Source organism: Parambassis ranga, chromosome 22, assembly GCF_900634625.1.
Source record: "Parambassis ranga chromosome 22, fParRan2.1, whole genome shotgun sequence".
Lineage (NCBI taxonomy): Eukaryota > Metazoa > Chordata > Actinopteri > Ambassidae > Parambassis > Parambassis ranga.
In genome coordinates, this window is record NC_041042.1 from 1,437,301 (window position 1) to 1,454,374 (window position 17,074).

The following is a 17,074-nucleotide window of genomic DNA, read 5'->3' on the forward strand; positions in this document are numbered from 1 at the left end:
GACTGAAGGACTCACCTCCTTGGCTGTCTGACTGTAGCTGCCTGTAGACCAGGATCCTCCTGAAATCAGGTGAGAGTAACACACTGTGAGCACCATAAAGACCTGCGTCGCTATGGAAACAGCACAATCATGACTAGAAGATTTATCGTCTTTGACTACTATTTACAGGAAGCTGCACATCAGACAGATACTGTCGTGTCTGCTGGTCACATGACGTCACATCAGACCTACCAGGCGTCCCCGCAGCGCGTGCAGGTCTGCAGCCGCCTGTCGCAGCAGCAGGTGCAGCTTGTTGCCGATGACGTGGACCTTCTCTTTGGCCTCCACGCTGTCCTCTGCGGTGGCCTCCAGGAGGAGCTGGGAGGAGATGTCCTGCAGCGAGGAGACCTGCCGCCGCCGGCCGTTCAGTTCCTCCTGCAGAGCCTGCAGCAGGGGGCGACAGAGAGCACAGGACTCAGACTACAGAGCTGAAACAACATCCTGGTACGTACAGCGTCCAAAGGTAAATCGACCTTCATGGAGGAATCACATGGTGATCATTCAGAAAATGTTCACATGAAATCTGAAATCTCACCATCAGGGCGTCCCGGTGCTCCAGCAGGGCGCAGCGTGGAGTCGCCGGGTCGCTGATCTTCACTCCAGCCAGTGTTGTCTCGGCCTGAGTGAGCCACAGCAGCAGTGAACGCAGCGTCTCGTGAAACTCCTGCAGGAGGAGGAGGGAAGGAGGTGAGTCCCGCCCCTCTTTGTGTGACCTGGACTGTGTGTGTCTGACTGACCTGACACTGCATGAGGGCAGAGTGCAGCCTCCTCTCCCAGCTCTCCAGGCCGCTGCACGCCTGCGTCCAGCTCTGATTGGCTGAGTTCAGCGCTTCCTGCAGCTCCTGCAGCTCGGCGCTGTCGCCGTGCTGGAAGTGGCGGCTGCTCAGGTTGACGGAGATCATCAGACACTTGTAGCTGTTGAAGGATTTCTGCATCTCCTGGAAGGGAAAGACGTTTTTAACCCACAGCTGATGACTGCGTCCCCACACGCTCGGCGGCGGCGTTACCTTCAGTTTCCTGATGTTGACCTCGAAGTCTCGCACGCTGGTGGACGGAGCGATCCTCTGCAGCCTCTCCAGCTCGGGCAGCACCTGGCCCAGCCAGGAAGTGACATCACAGAGGTTGGAGTTCAGCTTCTGCCACTGCTCCAGGTCCTGCTGGATGTCCGACTCGCTGGTGAAGTTCTTGGCCTGCAGCAGCTCCCAGCGCTCGATGACTCCTGAGCAGATGGAGTCAGAGCGGTGAGTCCAGGAAATAATCAGAGACGTCTGTGAGCTGAGCTCTGCCGGCGTACCTGTGCCGCTGTGTTTGCCGGCAGCGCCGGCGGTCAGACCTGCTTCCTCCAGCTCCTCCTCATCATTCAGGATCAGTTTGACTCTCTTTACATTGTCGATGCTGCCGTTGCACTCAGACATCAGCTTCACCTGCACACACACACACACACACACACTGTAAACCTTCCAGCTCTGACTCACATGAAGCTGAGCGTGTGCTTGCTTACGTAGCCCTGCTGGTGGAAGGTGCTGCTGCTGGTGTGTGTTGGGATGACTCGTCGGGAACGCCGCTTCCTCTGCGGGGAGCCGGGCTGGTGCCAGCTGGGCGGCTCGCTCGCGGACTTCACTGCAACAAAGACCACACACAGAAACGGAGTTAAGAAACAAACCTCACATGACTCAAAAAAGGGTCGATCAGTAACATGCAAAATAAAATCCAGCACATGCTCATGCAGCTTTCGTGAGTTCAGATCTGTAAAGAAAAGTGTCAACAAGCTGAGTAAGATGGAGGCTGGAGGCGGGATGTTTGTAAAAACGCACACAGGATGCAGGAGGCAGAGCGCCTACCCGAGGCCGCTCTCACTGCCCTGACAGTCGCTTTAACGAACGACTCGGAGCTTTCTGTGACCGCCGCATCTGCAAGAAAGATCGGACGTTAGCGGCGTCTTGACGGACGATCTGTGACCGACGCAGGCAAACGCTCAAAGTTCAACATCAAACGGAGGAGCTCTCATGTTCGCCTGGCGGTAAAAAGCACTTTATTCTAATCATCTTCTAAACTTTTTTCCCCGAATCAAACATGTCTGACTTCCCTTTGCTTGTAGCCATGATGGTGCTGTTGCCACAGAGAAGCAGGGACCAATAAGAACACACTGACTTAAAGAATTTCCCCTAAGGGATAAATAAAGTAATTCTGACTGATCATGTGACAGGAAGTGAAACCGGAGTTATAGTGTATTTACCTGATAATGCACTGAAGAAGGTGGCGTCCTCGTCGTCTTCATGCGATGACGAGCCTCCCACATCCACGGTGTGATCCCACTCCAGAGGGATGGAGTCCACGCTGACGGGGGTCTCCCTCCCAGACCGCTCCAGGGGGGGTGCCAGGAGGTGGCAAACGGCCTGCCTTCCAGCTGAGACTCCCACCGCTGGAGCTTCGTCCTCCGCCCCCGTCGTCCTCGCCTCTGCCCAGGAAGTCCTGTTGGTGAGGTCGGGGGAGTCGTCCAGGTCTGTGTCATGGTCCGACAGGTCCCGCTCCTCCTCCAGAACCTGCAGATCGAGAAAGATTGAGTAAACGTGGACCTTCTCATCCTCCGTGTTGCAGGAGCAGGCAGACTGCTGACCGGCCGTCTGGTGACGAGGCGGTGGTGGAAGCGGGCCACCCTGCCGAACACCTCCTGGCAGTACGAGTGCAGCTCCTCCAGCTCGTCCTCGATCAGCGCGGCGTCCAGCGGAGCGCTCTTCTGGATCAGGTTCTCCCCGAACACGATGAGGGCGTCGATCTTGTTGGTGTTCAGGGTGATCTCCTGCTGGAAGCCCTGCAGAGAACAACCCCATGTTAGATGGCCAGCAACACGAGAGGAGGCGGAGCTTCTCTCCTAAGGACAGACGTACATTCAGCTGTCTCATCTTGTCTTCGATGTCGCTCTCAGAAAAGTGCTCCACGTTGGTGAGCTGCAGGTCCATCTCTGTGAGCCAGACCAGGATCCCCTCACGAGTGCCCTCAAAGTCTTCTCTCTGAGATGTGAAGTGCTGAGCAGCAGATTTACATTGTGAAAAAATGACAAATTTATTTTAGTCTCAGATTAAAACCTGGCTGAACATTTACATAAATACACAAAACTGTTGCATGCTAACAATGTTCCGCTTCCTGTCTTCATGTCTTCATCAAGGTCTAGCAAAGACGCAAAGAAATAAAACGTAGAAAGGTGGTTTTATGGGACTGAGGTCAAGCAGCTCTGATCCCCAGTACATCAACATGAAGATCCTCCATCTGCTCAGCACCATGATGCCTCACACCTCTGAGCGGTGACCTAAATCCTGACGGCTTAGGGTGGAGCTGAGAGCAGTCAGGTGCTACAGCTGATGTTTCATTTCTGTCTTAGCTGTGTTTTCAGTTCATGACCTTTGACCTCGTGCCTCACCTTGAGTCTGCGGAGCACAGCTGCCACCCTCCTCTGCAGGCTGTCCCACCGCTGGTTCCCCTCCTGCACCATGACCTTCAGCTTGCTGGCTGCGTCGGTGCGGTTCTCCCGGGCCAGGCGGCGGTACTGTTTGTTGACCAGCTCCAGCTGAGTGAGGCGCTCATGAACCTGCCGCTGAAACGCCTGACAGGAAAAATGGAAGGAAAGACAAATTAAGTCAGACATTCAGAATGTGCTGCTACAGCAGATATTTCACTGGATTATTGTTACAGAAGTTAAATTGGCACTAAACTCCCATGGACTCTCATTGAAAAATAGCATTTTTAAAAAATTTTTGAGAAAGTTTTTTTAAAAATTCACTATAAAACATCCATATAAGATGAAACAGATATTCCACTGGATTATTGTTAAAGAATATCTCCTCTATCACCACAGTGAGTTTTATGAAAAAATACTGCAGGATTATGGAGAAATAGAAGGTTGAATTGGCCCTAAAATCAGATTTTCTGAGACATTTTGCATTTTTAAAAATTTACTATAAGTAATCCATAACAACTGTAGCAGATATTCTACTGGATTATTGTTAAAGAAGGTCTCCTCTATCTCCACAGTGAGTTTCATGACAAAATACTGCAGGATTATGAAGAAATAGAAGGTTGAATTGGCCCTAAAATCCGAATTTTCTGAAAATGTTTGCATTTTTAAGAATTCACTATAAATAATCTATAATTACTGCAGCAGATATTTCACTGAATTATTGTTAAAGAATATCTCCTCTATCTCCACAGTGAGTTTTATGAAAAATACTGCAGGATTATGGAGAAATAGAAGGTTGAATTGGCCCTAAAATCCAGATTTTTGAGAAATTGTGCATTTTTAAAAATTTACTATAAATAATCCATAACAACTGTAGCAGATATTCTACTGGATTATTGTTAGAGAAGGTCTCCTCTATCTCCACAGTGAGTTTCATTAAAAAATACTGCATGGTTATGGAGAAATAGAAGGTTGAATTGGCCCTAAAATCTGAATTTTCTGAAAGGTTTTGCATTTTTTAAAATTCACTATAAATAATCTGTAACAACTGCAGTAGAAAGTCCACTGGATTATTGTTAATGAAGGTCTCCTCTATCTCCACAGTGAGTTTTATGACAAAATACTGCATGGTTATGGAGAAATAGAAGGTTGAATTGGCCCTAAAATCCAACTTTTTGAGAAATTTTGCATTTTTTAAAATTCACTATAAATGATCCATAACAACTGTAGCAGATATTCCACTGGATTATTGTTAGAGAAGGTCTCCTCTATCACCACAGTGAGTTTTATGACAAAATACTGCAGGATTATGGAGAAATAGAAGGTTGAATTGGCCCTAAAATCCGAATTTTCTGAAAATGTTTGCATTTTTAAGAATTCACTATAAATAATCTATAATTACTGCAGTAGATATTTCACTGAATTATTGTTAAAGAATATCTCCTCTATCTCCACAGTGAGTTGAAAAAATACTGCAGGATTATGGAGAAATAGAAGGTTGAATTGGCCCTAAAATCCAGATTTTTGAGAAATTTTGCATTTTTAAAAATTAACTATAAATAATCCATAACAACTGTAGCAGATATTCTACTGGATTATTGTTAGAGAAGGTCTCCTCTATCTCCACAGTGAGTTTCATTAAAAAATACTGCATGGTTATGGAGAAATAGAAGGTTGAATTGGCCCTAAAATCCGAATTTTCTGAAAATGTTTGCATTTTTAAAAATTCACTATAAATAATCTGTAACAACTGCAGTAGAAAGTCCACTGGATTATTGTTAAAGAAGGTCTCCTCTATCTCCACAGTGAGTTTCATTAAAACATACTGCAGGATTATGGAGAAATGGAAGGTTAAATTAGCCCTAAAATCTGAATTTTCTGAAAGGTTTTGCATTTTTTAAAATTCACTATAAATGATCCATAAAAACTGCTGTAGAAAATCCACTGGATTATTGTTAAAGAAGGTCTCCTCTATCACCACAGTGAGTTTTATGACAAAATACTGCAGGATTATGAAGAAATAGAAGGTTGAATTGGCCCTAAAATCCGAATTTTCTGAAAATGTTTGCATTTTTAAGAATTCACTATAAATAATCTATAATTACTGCAGTAGATATTTCACTGAATTATTGTTAAAGAAGGTCTCCTCTATCACCACATTGAGTTTTATGAAAAAATACTGCAGGATTATGGAGAAATAGAAGGTTGAATTGGCCCTAAAATCCAACTTTTTGAGAAATTTTGCATTTTTAAAAATTTACTATAAATAATCCATAACAACTGTAGCAGATATTCCACTGGATTATTGTTAAAGAAGGTCTCCTCTATCTCCACAGTGAGTTTCATTAAAAAATACTCCAGGTTTATAAAGAAATGGAAGCTGGACAAATGTTTGTGTTTATTGGTATTCGGCCATTTTTAGGCATTGATCACGCCCAGACTGTTCCAGATAGGACACATTTGATTAGATTTCCTGATTCTATGTGAAAAGTTAACCCTGTGCAGCAAACAGCAGATTCCTACATGCAGCAGAGGCCGTGCAGTAACAGCTGAAACTGACCAAAAACCTAGAAAGATAGCTCAAATTTCAAAGGGCTGTATTTTGCACATGGCCACACTTACAGAATGGAGTTAATAATATATCGTGGATTCCTCCATGATGTTATTGATGTGCTACTATGATCTTTTTTCCTTTCTTTATAGAGAAGTGTTGAGAGTAAAATAAGACAAACCGCAACATAAAGTTTGTGCAATATATAGTTTTTTAAAACTTTGTGGTCATTTTGTGTCTTCATGAAGTCACAGCATGTAGGTCACTGTGTCACACCGAGTAAAGCAGCACTGTTTACAAGTCTGCGTCCCTGTTTCTATGGAGACCAGGGCCTTCAGCAGAGTCCAGATTACCAGCCACTAATCTGTGTTTCTAATTCAGGCCGACACATCAGAGGTTACTTCAGTGAGAGGCTGATAAAGGTTCCTCACCTCAAACTTCTTGAGTTCCTCCTTGGCGCTGGTGTAGAGGACGTCAGCAGAGTCGGGGCTGGCGGCAGTGAGCTCGGCTGTCTTCAGCCAGTCCTCAAAGCGAGAGTAGTCTTCCAGGAACTTACACCAGAGACGCCAGGTCTCCTCGATCCTGAGAACAACAGCACACTCACTCTTCTCTGCTGTGATGACAGTAAAACGGCGTGTGGTGGGTGATGAGTGTGCGCTGGCCCTCACCTCATCCTCCTCTCCATGGACATGGCGCAGATGTTCCTCCAGCGGCGGTCCAGGCTGCGGGTGGTCTGCTGGATGGAGTCGCTCTCTGAGTCGCTGCCGCAGGCGTCGGCATCGTGGAGCAGGACGTCGCAGAGCGTCAGCACCGAGGCCACGCTCTCCGTGTGCTGCTCGATGTCCCGCTGAAGGTCCTGCAGGTCCAACAGAGACACCGTCAGCACTCACCAAGCCAGGGGGACGCTCACACAGCTCAGTGATAAGAAGAGTGAATCTGGCAGCCGCACGGCCAGATTCACCTTCTGACAAATCCACACGTGACCACATGTTTGAGGAGCTGAAGAAAGTCATAACTCCACTCACAGAGGAACCCAAGGTGCAACATAAATCCTGACAAAGATGAAAAACTTTATTCTTTAACTTCTTTTTCTTTTCAACATTTTTTTAAAAACACAATTTTTACACCTGTTTCTTTTGTGGCAACCACTCTGTGGGTTGCCATGGCGACAGGTGAAAGCTTAAAAAGCCTATCCACACAGGAGTCATTTCAGCTGTCCCTCATCCTCTAATGGAGAGTCCGGGCGGAGGAGAAGTCCTGTTTCTCCGTCAGTCTCCGCTCTCAGCTTCTCTGTCTGTCTCCTACATCTGTCTCTTTTTTTGCTTTATAATTGGCAACGTTTACTTTCCTCCAGACGTCTGTCCAGATCCAGGCCCAGCACTATTTGTTTGGCAGATTTCAACCTTTTTTTTTTTTTTTTTACCTGCTGCGCTGCAAGGATTTTTTTTTTACACATTTGCGCTCGACACACAATCCAGCATCAACACAGGAAATGTGTCCTGTTAGCAGGACAGAAAAATGTCCACGTGCCATTTCAGCAGCATTTTCCCAGACTAAAAATGTCAGAACGCAGTCGGCCTGACAAGTTAGAGGCACTTTAAAAGTTTAGAGAAAAGAGACAAACAAGCTGTAAAGACCAGAGAGGCTGAGTTTAACCCTCCGAACCTCTGACCACACACACACACACACACACACACTCCATCCTGTCTGCAGCTCAGACAGAGACTCTCTGAGTGTTGGTCATGTGACTCCATCATGGCTTCCTGCTGGGTGCTGAGGAGGACAGGACTTTAGGCAAAAAGAGAATTTTAACTTTTTTTTTTTTTTTAGATCACACACCATAGATGATGCATTTAAAGACCATCGGAAAGACCAAAATTTGACTGACTGAATATGACTTCTGTGAATTTCGATAACATTTTAAAGAAAAAAAAAAATTAAATTTGAGCCTGTTGTTGGAGAATTTGGAAACATTTAGAATGTGTGTAAACAGGAAGTGCAGACACAAGGATCAGATCATGAGCTCTCTAAAAGCCTCCTTCATCCTCTGTATGAGCACTCCTCCTCCTCCTCCTCCTCCTCCTCCTCCTCCTCCTCTTCCTCCTCCTCCTCCTCCTCCTCCTCCTCTCTAACCGAGGACTTTTAGCTTTTTAGTAAAGTATCAGTTCAGCTCAGACAAATGGACCTAACATTTCGTCCTTTTTTTACCCGAGTCCTGCTCTCGGTGCATTTACAGTCCCTCAGCCCAGCTTGACAGCTTCCTGCCTCACAAACAGCTCATGTTCCGGCTCTTTGGACCTCTACAGGGTGGCCGCAGCACAAAGGCTTTAAACCCAGGTGTGCTGAAGCTTTCCTCTTCACTAACAGCTGCCTGAATGGAGCCGCTCTTTCCTCTTCCTGGGCCTGCGCCGGGTTTAGAGCCTCACCTGCTGCTCGGCGAGCTTCCTCTGGATCTCGTCGCTGTGGCAGACGCTGTAGACCACCGGATTGGCCAGCTCGGCCTCGATGCGGGACAGCCACGTCCGCAGGTTGCTCATGTTCTTCTCGAGCTGCTGCACCGTCACCAGCGTCTCCTTCAGCTTCCTCACCCTGCACGGACACACACAGCAGAAACTAACTTACAGCGGCACGGCTTATCTTATTTAACCCCGAGTGTGCAGCTGTAACCTTTGCACTGATAATACACACACACAGTTAACTGGCTGTTATCTAATGTCTGAGCTTCATACATCAGGAAAACAACAACATGATTCAATCCAAACATCCAGAAACATGCGAGGCTCAGTTCAGCTGGATCAGAGGACAGAAAGACTCAGCTCAGATCTAACCAGGCACCACAAACCACAGCACAGCACATGAACAGGCCTCACACGCCAGGAGCAGGGTCTGCTGGATTTTGAGGTCATAACTCTTTGGAAGAGAATCCGGTTTGAGACGCAGCCCAGGTAAGACTCCACCCACCACCCCGGGACGGCTCAGCTCTGCAGCACAGATTAGTTGCCACTGTGTGTGTGTGTGTGTGTGTGTGTGTGTGTAGCACTGCCATCGCTCTCACATTATGACACAACAGGAGCCATTATACACAGGAGCTGAGACTGACCTACATCTGACCAGTGTCTGAGAGAGAGAGAGAGAGAGAGGGGCTGCATTCCAGTTCAGCTCTAAGGACAGTGACCTACATCACTCCATTCCTCTGCACACACACACACACACACACACACACACACACACACACACACACACACACACACACACACACACACACACACACACACACACACTGAGGCGGTGACACTGCAGTGTGTGAAACACCCCACTCCAATAATCGGATGTCTCACAGCACCATATTCCTCTGAAGCTCCACAGCCAGCCGTGCTCACAGTGACAGGTGACATGAAAATAACTCATCATTGCTGCTTGTTGTTCTCGTCTGAAACTTCTTCTCTCAGGACGTGAACGCTGGAATTAACCATTTAAACTTCCTGCCTGAGCTCAGTGTGCACACTGTGCAGCACACACCGCCCTCTGCTTCTACATGTTACATTAGACTGTTGTCTAACTGGTCAGCAGCCTGGCACTGGAAACATGTCCGCCGCAGGGTTTCAGGAGGCGTGGGAGGTTTCTGAACCGAAGCTCTACACGTCCACACACACTGCCCGCTCATCACACGCCACCACACACACATCTGAAGCTGGATGTGCTCTGATGCTTCGACGTGTGTGTCTGCCTGCCTACATGCCGACGCCGACAAAAGCCCGACCATCCCCCGTCTCCCAGCCCTGCACCTCCTCCTCCTCCTCCTCTTTATCCTAACAAAGCCCTGGCTCTGCTCTGTCCGCCGGCTCGGTGTGGCTGGGCGTGATGGCGGCTCGGGATCAGGACAAGAGATACTTACAGGCTGGTGAGGAAGCTACTTCATGCTGATGGCTCCTCTGCTAACAAGCATGCTCACCCCTCCATCCCTCCCCTCTACTCTTCCTCCTCCTCCTCCTCTGCAGGCTGCCTGCCCCTCCTCCCTGCATCCTCCTCCAGATGTTACAAACAGCTGGTTCTTTAATAATAATCTATTCTTACATTGATCTCTTCTACGATGTAGCTTTTTATTTAAACATGACTTTCAAAAAGAACTAATCAGAAAACAGCGCCACCCGTGGACGTTATGTGAACTGCAGTTTTTTTAATTAGCTCAGTGGCTGATTAAGAACCTTTATTAGTCCCACAATGGCGTTAATAAATTGATTTGGTTCCTACATTGATTTGCTGTTAGCTGAAAATTCACACTGTGGGACTTGTTAGCTAGGGACAGCAGGCTAGTCCAGATAAAATGTTGCTGTTTGTTATTTGTGTCATTTATAAGCAAAGAAGCTGAAGTTAGCAACTTAGCAAAGAAGCTAGCATCAATGAGAAAAAAGGCACTCCTTACAAAGAGAAGGTTTCACCTAATTACTAAAATTTACATTTTCTAAATAATGTCTATAATTGATTTGTCACAGCTGAGGTGAAACAACACACGATTCTACGACAGGCGACAACTGACAGTCTGAGTCCAGCACTGACAGTCTGAGTCCAGCAGGGACAGTCTGAGTCCAGCAGGGACAGTCTGACTCCAGCAGGGACAGTCTGAGTCCAGCAGGGACAGTCTGACTCCAGCAGGGACAGTCTGAGTCCAGCACTGACAGTCTGAGTCCAGAAGGGACAGTCTGAGTCCAGCAGGGACAGTCTGAGTCCAGCAGGGACAGTCTGAGTCCAGCAGGGACAGTCTGAGTCCAGCAGGGACAGTCTGAGTCCAGCAGTGCATGTGTAGCTGCTGGACATAACTCGGTGTTTAGCAGCAGTGAGTCAGTAGTGGGTGCTCTGCCAGAGTCCAGCAGCACTGTGTCACTAGTTTGGATAAGCGGCCCTGACGGAGCTGCAGAGGAGCTGACTCAGTCCCTCAGTCTTTGTCTTACAGCAGATGACGGCTGGAGTTTGACTCGCGGAGGGATTAGGTGCGTTGACACTGGCCCGCCGCTCGCCTTTGTCCTCCCAAAACAAACCGGTGCTCCGTCACCCGGCCCAGCAGCTGCCGTCTGCTGACACAAAGCTTTGTGCCGGCGGGAGCCTCCAGGCACTGAGGGACCGCCGGGCTCATTGTCTGGATGAGATGCACGTGAGGCAGATGTTGGTCCTCACGGCAGGCGCACACACACTTTTACTGTTTTTTACCATGAAGACAAAAATAAAGTCTGTATTTACGACCACTCAGCTCCATGTTCAAGTGGACACTGAGCGTGTTGTCATGGAGACAAGTGTTAGTGGTGGGGGACTGTGACGCTTCGAACACAACAAACCTCTCACAACAACATCCACTCTGAACCTCCTGACTGAGACTGAGCTGAGCTCTGAATGAACGTAAAGATCTGATACACACACACACACATATATACTTTGCTGTATCTAAACCACATGTGTCAAACTCAAGGCGTCATTTTAGTGAGGTGAACTTTTATCTACAGTAAAGCTGCTCCTCATCAGTGAGTTTTTAGGTGATGTATCACTACTATGATCAGACAGATTTTCTGGTCCTCTGATCACTGTAAGCGGCTCGAGTGGCCCTGAGTGCAGCGAGGCTCCTGACATTTATCAGTTTAGCTTAGCTTTACCCCCTCACTGCAGCAGAAGACATGCTGACCCTGACGGAGGTCTCCCCTGGTCTCCACCATCTTTGGGATGATCTCAGACATGAAATGTGAGCCCACCACAGAGAGTCATGTTCTCTGACGGGCCGCGCTTTAGTGTGACGGCTGCAGATTCCATCACAGCTGCTGGGTGGCGACTCATTAGCAGGCTTAGCCTTGTTGCGCTGGTCAGTCCCTGAGGGGGGGGGGTGTCAACCATGGCTTCTTAGCTGAGCTGAGAAATGCAGATGAACTGTGTAGTTTGTGATTTTTTTGTGCAAATACTGAGTAAGAGGTTAATATCAGACTGAGTGTAAAGTAACGAGACGCAGATCCTGGGGACAGACACAGTATCCACCACACAGCTGCCATATGGCCGCTCTAAGTCAGTCATTCTCCCGGAGGATAAGTCTCCTCCCTCCCCCACCCACACCGCCGCTTTAACCCATCTGTGTTCAGCTCGCTCTGATCTGCTGGACACAGTCACTAAACAGGACTCATCAGTTGGAACCCGCCGCTTGCCGGAGATGTAGCACTAATCGAAGAGCACTCCACCCCCCACATCCACCCTGCTGCACGGCAAACAAGCACGGCAGCTCATAATGACTGAACTGTTTGACTGGGGGAAGGCAAGGTTCCTAAAAAGATGATAAACCTGCCCTAATGCAGGAGGCTGCTCTCTGAGCTCAGCGCTGTTAGAGCAGAGAACATGTCATTATCCAGACTGAACCTCCAAACTCATGTTACCAATGAAATAATGAAGCAAAAAGCTGCACTCAGGACTCAGACACAGGCTGACGTGCACTGATAAAACCTGGATAATTGGCCCTTAAGTGTTTTGCCAGTGACAATGTTAAAAGTAAGCAAGCTAAGTGAAGCATGCAGCTGTGACTCTGGGGTTGCTGATTTTGTTAGCTGAGTCAGGAGGGTAACTGTTGTTTTCAGAACATGAATGTGTGCCATGTGCACCTTGTTCCTGTCACTAGCATCTCACATGCAGCTCAGCGGCTACAGAGGCAGATGTTCCAGCGGCTCCCTGCCCACAGCCAGCGCTCCTCTCTGTGCAGCAAAGAGCTCCACATCTATGGATTAATAAAATAATATCACTCCATCCTCTGAGCTGTTCCAGCACTAATCTGTAGCTACACAGGAATTACAGCGGTGCTCCAGCAGCGCTCAGATAAAGCTGCACGTGTTGAACCGCAGCAGGAAAATAATCTGTGCCAACAAAAGAGCCAGACCTTCAGAGCGGTGAAGATCAGCCCCACCCGGCCTCAGACTACAGCGTCAGCCCCGCCCTGCCTCAGACTACAGCCTGAGACTACAGCCTGAGACTACAGCCTGAGACTACAGCCTGAGACTACAGCGTCAGACTACAGCGTCAGCCCCGCCCTGCCTCAGACTACAGCCTGAGACTACAGCCTGAGACTACAGCCTGAGACTACAGCGTCAGACTACAGCGCCAGCCCCGCCCAGCCTCAGACTACAGCCTCAGACTACAGCGTGTTATCCTCTCTGTGCGGCTGCAGGAACACTTTAAAAACAGAGAAATCTGTAAAGTGTCACTTTCTGAGGAGCTGTTTGTTTGGTTATTGATTAACTGCATCATATGAACCACAGCTATAAAAGGAGGAGGTGAGATTTCACTGAAAGAATCCTATCATGTCATGATCATCACCATCATCATCATAAGTAAGTGCATAGTCCCAAAAATGCTGTGATATCACCGTCAGGATGTCAAACATTAGGCTGAATGCTAGTTGTTGTTATGCTAAATGCTAGCCAAACATGCTAACTGCAGTATGCTAAACCACACCATGAATGAAAGCTCCCACATGTACAAAGATTCATATTCATTCTCATTTAGCATCCTTGACTATTAGCATGCTAATGCAAGCCCCCAAAGACCTGGACTGAACACACCAGTCATGTGACCTGCAGTTCCTCCAGAGGCCTCTTATGGGTGGAGTCAATTGATATATATGCGGCAAGTCTTTGCCCATATCTGGATTAATCAGGGATCAGGCAGGCTTTAGGACAGCCCCCCTCATCCTTTATGTTCCTACCTGGCCTCGATGTGGTCGAACAGGTGCTGCCAGCGGTCGTTGACGTCCTTCAGCTTGTCGTTGATCTCGGTCTCCTTCGTCTTGTTGCTGGCGGTGATGAGCTGCTCGCCCAGCTGCTTCAGGTGGGTTTTATTCTCACTGAAGAGGTTGATCTCCTCCATGCAGTCCTGATCCAAGAAGAGATAAAAAGGAATGAATGAATGACGGCTCACATTTCTAACAGGAGTCTTTGTGTGGATTTTGTGGTACAGCTGTAAAAAGTCTGACTGTCAGAGTTTAAAGCTCTATAGACTGAGAAGGGTTAAAGCCCCTCATCAGGGCAGTACGTTTGGTTTCAGCAGCAGCCTCTGTACCCCCTTCACAGCTGGGAGTGACACCGTGACAAATACAACACAAGGGGGGGCTAGGAACTCAACACAAAACAGACCCGCGTGGGCCTGAAACAGCTGTCGCCACCAACAATCAGGGAGCAGTTCACAGCTTTCTGAAAAGGCCAGACCACCACAGCAGATCCACGGCTGACCCGACCCACACTGACACAGCAGGAAACCCCACCCAAAACCAGACCCCGAGCTCACAGTCCACCAGTCCAGTCCAGTTTTATTTATTAAGACAGCTGTGAAGTGGGAGGAGCTTTTTAAACTGCAGTTCCTCAAACATCCACTTGAGGGCTGGAACAGAACTTAAATCGTGTATACTTTATATATAAGGTATAATGGAGGCACTTTCATGATTGAAATGTAGTTTGCTTTCACCTTCTTGAGTTTCTCCACCATCTCCTCGATGTTGAGGTCGGAGCTGTGCGCCACCTTGTTCTCCATCTGCGTCAGCCACTCGCACAGCTCCTTGTTCTTCTCGTGGAAGATGATCCAGGCGTTGAGGCGGTCGGCGATCTCCTGTTTGCGCAGGGACACCTGACACAAAGAGGATCGGAGGACAGAACTTCAATGAGCTTTGTTTGCCTCTTAAGACGCTTACATGTGTAATCTGAGGCTTCCTGTTATGAATGCATCACTCATATTAATCTGACCCGTGCTGAGTGGATGGTTGTGCTGCAGACGGGTCGGAGGATGGACACGCAACAATGAAACATTACAATGAATGGACAATGATCTGAACTGGGCCCATTTAAAATTCAGATTTTATCTGAAAATCCTGTGACATCACCCTGGGCCACTTCCCAGCATCCTCTGTTCTGATTGGACACATCAGCCAGCAGCAGCAGAGCCCCTATAGAGACATATATGTGAAGACTCCGGCTGCCATGGAGGGAGGATCCTAATCCGAACTGACCAATCAGCAGCCATTAGCAGCATGCTAGTGTTTCATGGGCTAGAGAAGAGCTATATTAGCAAAAACCTGAGCTTTTTGTCCAGAAGCAGATGTAAATAATCCAGCTCTAGTTTTCTCACTCACAGCGCCCTCTAGGTGAACTGCAGCCACGTTCAGTGCACAGATATAAACAGGAAGTGGACAGACTCTCCTAGCTTCTGGAGGAGATCAACGGTCCCCATGATGATGATGTCAGGACACAGACTTTTCAATCAACCCTTCTAAGACACTCAGTTTGTTTTTAGTTGCTGGATGAAACACACACACACACACACACACACACACACACACACACACACACACACACACACACACACACACACACACACACACACACACACACACACACACAGTGAGTGAGTGAGAGTGGGTCTCATCGCCTCCCCTCCCCCCCACTGAAACTGGTTTCCATGCTCGTCTTCCTGAAGCCCCTCAGCTCATTACTACATTTCTCTGCTGTCACCATCTGTTCTCTTCTTTCCCACAATGCCCTTCACCTCCTCCCTCCACACACACACAGACCTGCTGGTCTCTTTAGAGCTTGGCTGAGATTTACGAACTTAACTTCTCATTAACGGCTTTTAGGCAGCAGACAAAGAAACTTTACACACAATCACAGCAACAAGTTTTACGAGTCACCTTTTTTTCACCCTGCAGCTGCTGTCCAATACTATCTCACACACACACACACACTCACACACACACAGGACTCTGACAACAGGACTCAAAGTGTTTCTGCTGACCTGTGATGGTAACATTGATCTAAAAGGCTCAATAAGTATTTTCTCAGTAATAAAATAAAATAAAATTCACCCTAAACAACAAAAGAAGAAGAGTTTCACTTTACAGACACGTCCCAGACAGAAGCACTGATATACACTGTATGGACAGAAGCATGTGGACACAGGCCCTCCATGTTTCTGCTTCCTGTCCAGCCTCTGTCTGATGAAGGGCGATGGTGTCAGAGCAGAGTTCCTCCACATCAAACCGTGAGGATCATTTCTTTGAGTTTTTTTCTGCAGACTCATCATCTGCTCTAAAGCTGCAACAGTAAGTCAGTGAATGGAGGTTTGGACTGTTCGGCTGGAAACAGGGACAGTGTCAGGACATTTTCACTGGTTTGTCCATCAAATGTCAGAACACATTGATGGATTTATCAGGGACAATCAATCAATGATGCAAACAACCGTTCAGCAGACTGCAGCATCAAGAGTTCCACAACTGCAACTAAAAACTAACCAGCAAGCTGCACCTGGAGTCTGTTTACTTGTGTTCACACAGTGTATTTACACGGGTGGGTGAGTGGGTGAGCGGGTGAGTCAGACTGACCTTCAGGCAGAGCTCCTCCCACTGGCAGTGCAGGTACTCCACCTGCTCCTGCAGCAGCAGGACGTCGTCGGCGATGATGTACTGCGACAGGTCCGTCTTCATGGCGCTCAGCTCCGTCAGGCTCTCGGCCCAGTCCTCCAGCGAGTGCCCGTTCTCCTGCATACCATAACACACACGCACACAGAAACACACACACCACAACGACCACCACAACTGAGTGTCAGGGACTCCCACTCCACCCCGGCTCGCTCCCCTCTTCTATCTCTGTCAGGCTTTTCTCTGCACTTCACCACGCCCACAGAGGGGGATTAAGGGCCGGGCTGGGGGAGGAGCGAGCGTGTGGAGGGGGAGGGACGGGGGGGAGGATAAAGACTCTGATGGGTCAGAGGGGATGAGCTCTGAGTCAAACCTGTTTCAAACTTGACTTTGGCTTCATGAGGAAACAAAGTGTGTAAAGTTTGTCCTGAAGTTCAGAGAGGTTTCACAGAACGTGGAAAATTAAAACAAGAAAAAAGGTTCTGCTAAAAAACTCAATCATCTAAATTCATGTAATCAGAGTAAACACAACATAGTGAAGCAGAGAGAGTCTTGCAGGATATAGTCCTAAGTTACTTAGCCACTTGGCCCCGCCCCTGAGGTGAAACCA

At 48.0% G+C, this 17,074-nt stretch overlaps 1 protein-coding gene across 1 annotated transcript in view; it reads right to left on the reverse strand.

Moving 5' to 3' along the window:
* syne2b (spectrin repeat containing, nuclear envelope 2b) overlaps window positions 1-17,074 on the reverse strand; it is a 77,382-nt gene that overhangs the window by 1,490 nt on the left and 58,818 nt on the right. Inside the window, exons 110-127 of the mRNA XM_028395971.1 lie at window positions 16,429-16,584; window positions 14,523-14,681; window positions 13,768-13,934; window positions 8,471-8,633; window positions 6,713-6,900; window positions 6,476-6,626; window positions 3,458-3,640; window positions 2,928-3,065; window positions 2,657-2,851; window positions 2,276-2,582; window positions 1,881-1,949; window positions 1,541-1,659; window positions 1,334-1,463; window positions 1,047-1,258; window positions 777-977; window positions 575-703; window positions 232-423; window positions 16-59 (exon numbers count right to left, since the gene is read on the reverse strand). Of these exons, the coding sequence (XP_028251772.1) occupies window positions 16-59; window positions 232-423; window positions 575-703; window positions 777-977; window positions 1,047-1,258; window positions 1,334-1,463; window positions 1,541-1,659; window positions 1,881-1,949; window positions 2,276-2,582; window positions 2,657-2,851; window positions 2,928-3,065; window positions 3,458-3,640; window positions 6,476-6,626; window positions 6,713-6,900; window positions 8,471-8,633; window positions 13,768-13,934; window positions 14,523-14,681; window positions 16,429-16,584 (2,903 nt within the window). The remainder of the gene's footprint in view (window positions 1-15; window positions 60-231; window positions 424-574; window positions 704-776; window positions 978-1,046; window positions 1,259-1,333; window positions 1,464-1,540; window positions 1,660-1,880; window positions 1,950-2,275; window positions 2,583-2,656; window positions 2,852-2,927; window positions 3,066-3,457; window positions 3,641-6,475; window positions 6,627-6,712; window positions 6,901-8,470; window positions 8,634-13,767; window positions 13,935-14,522; window positions 14,682-16,428; window positions 16,585-17,074) is intronic.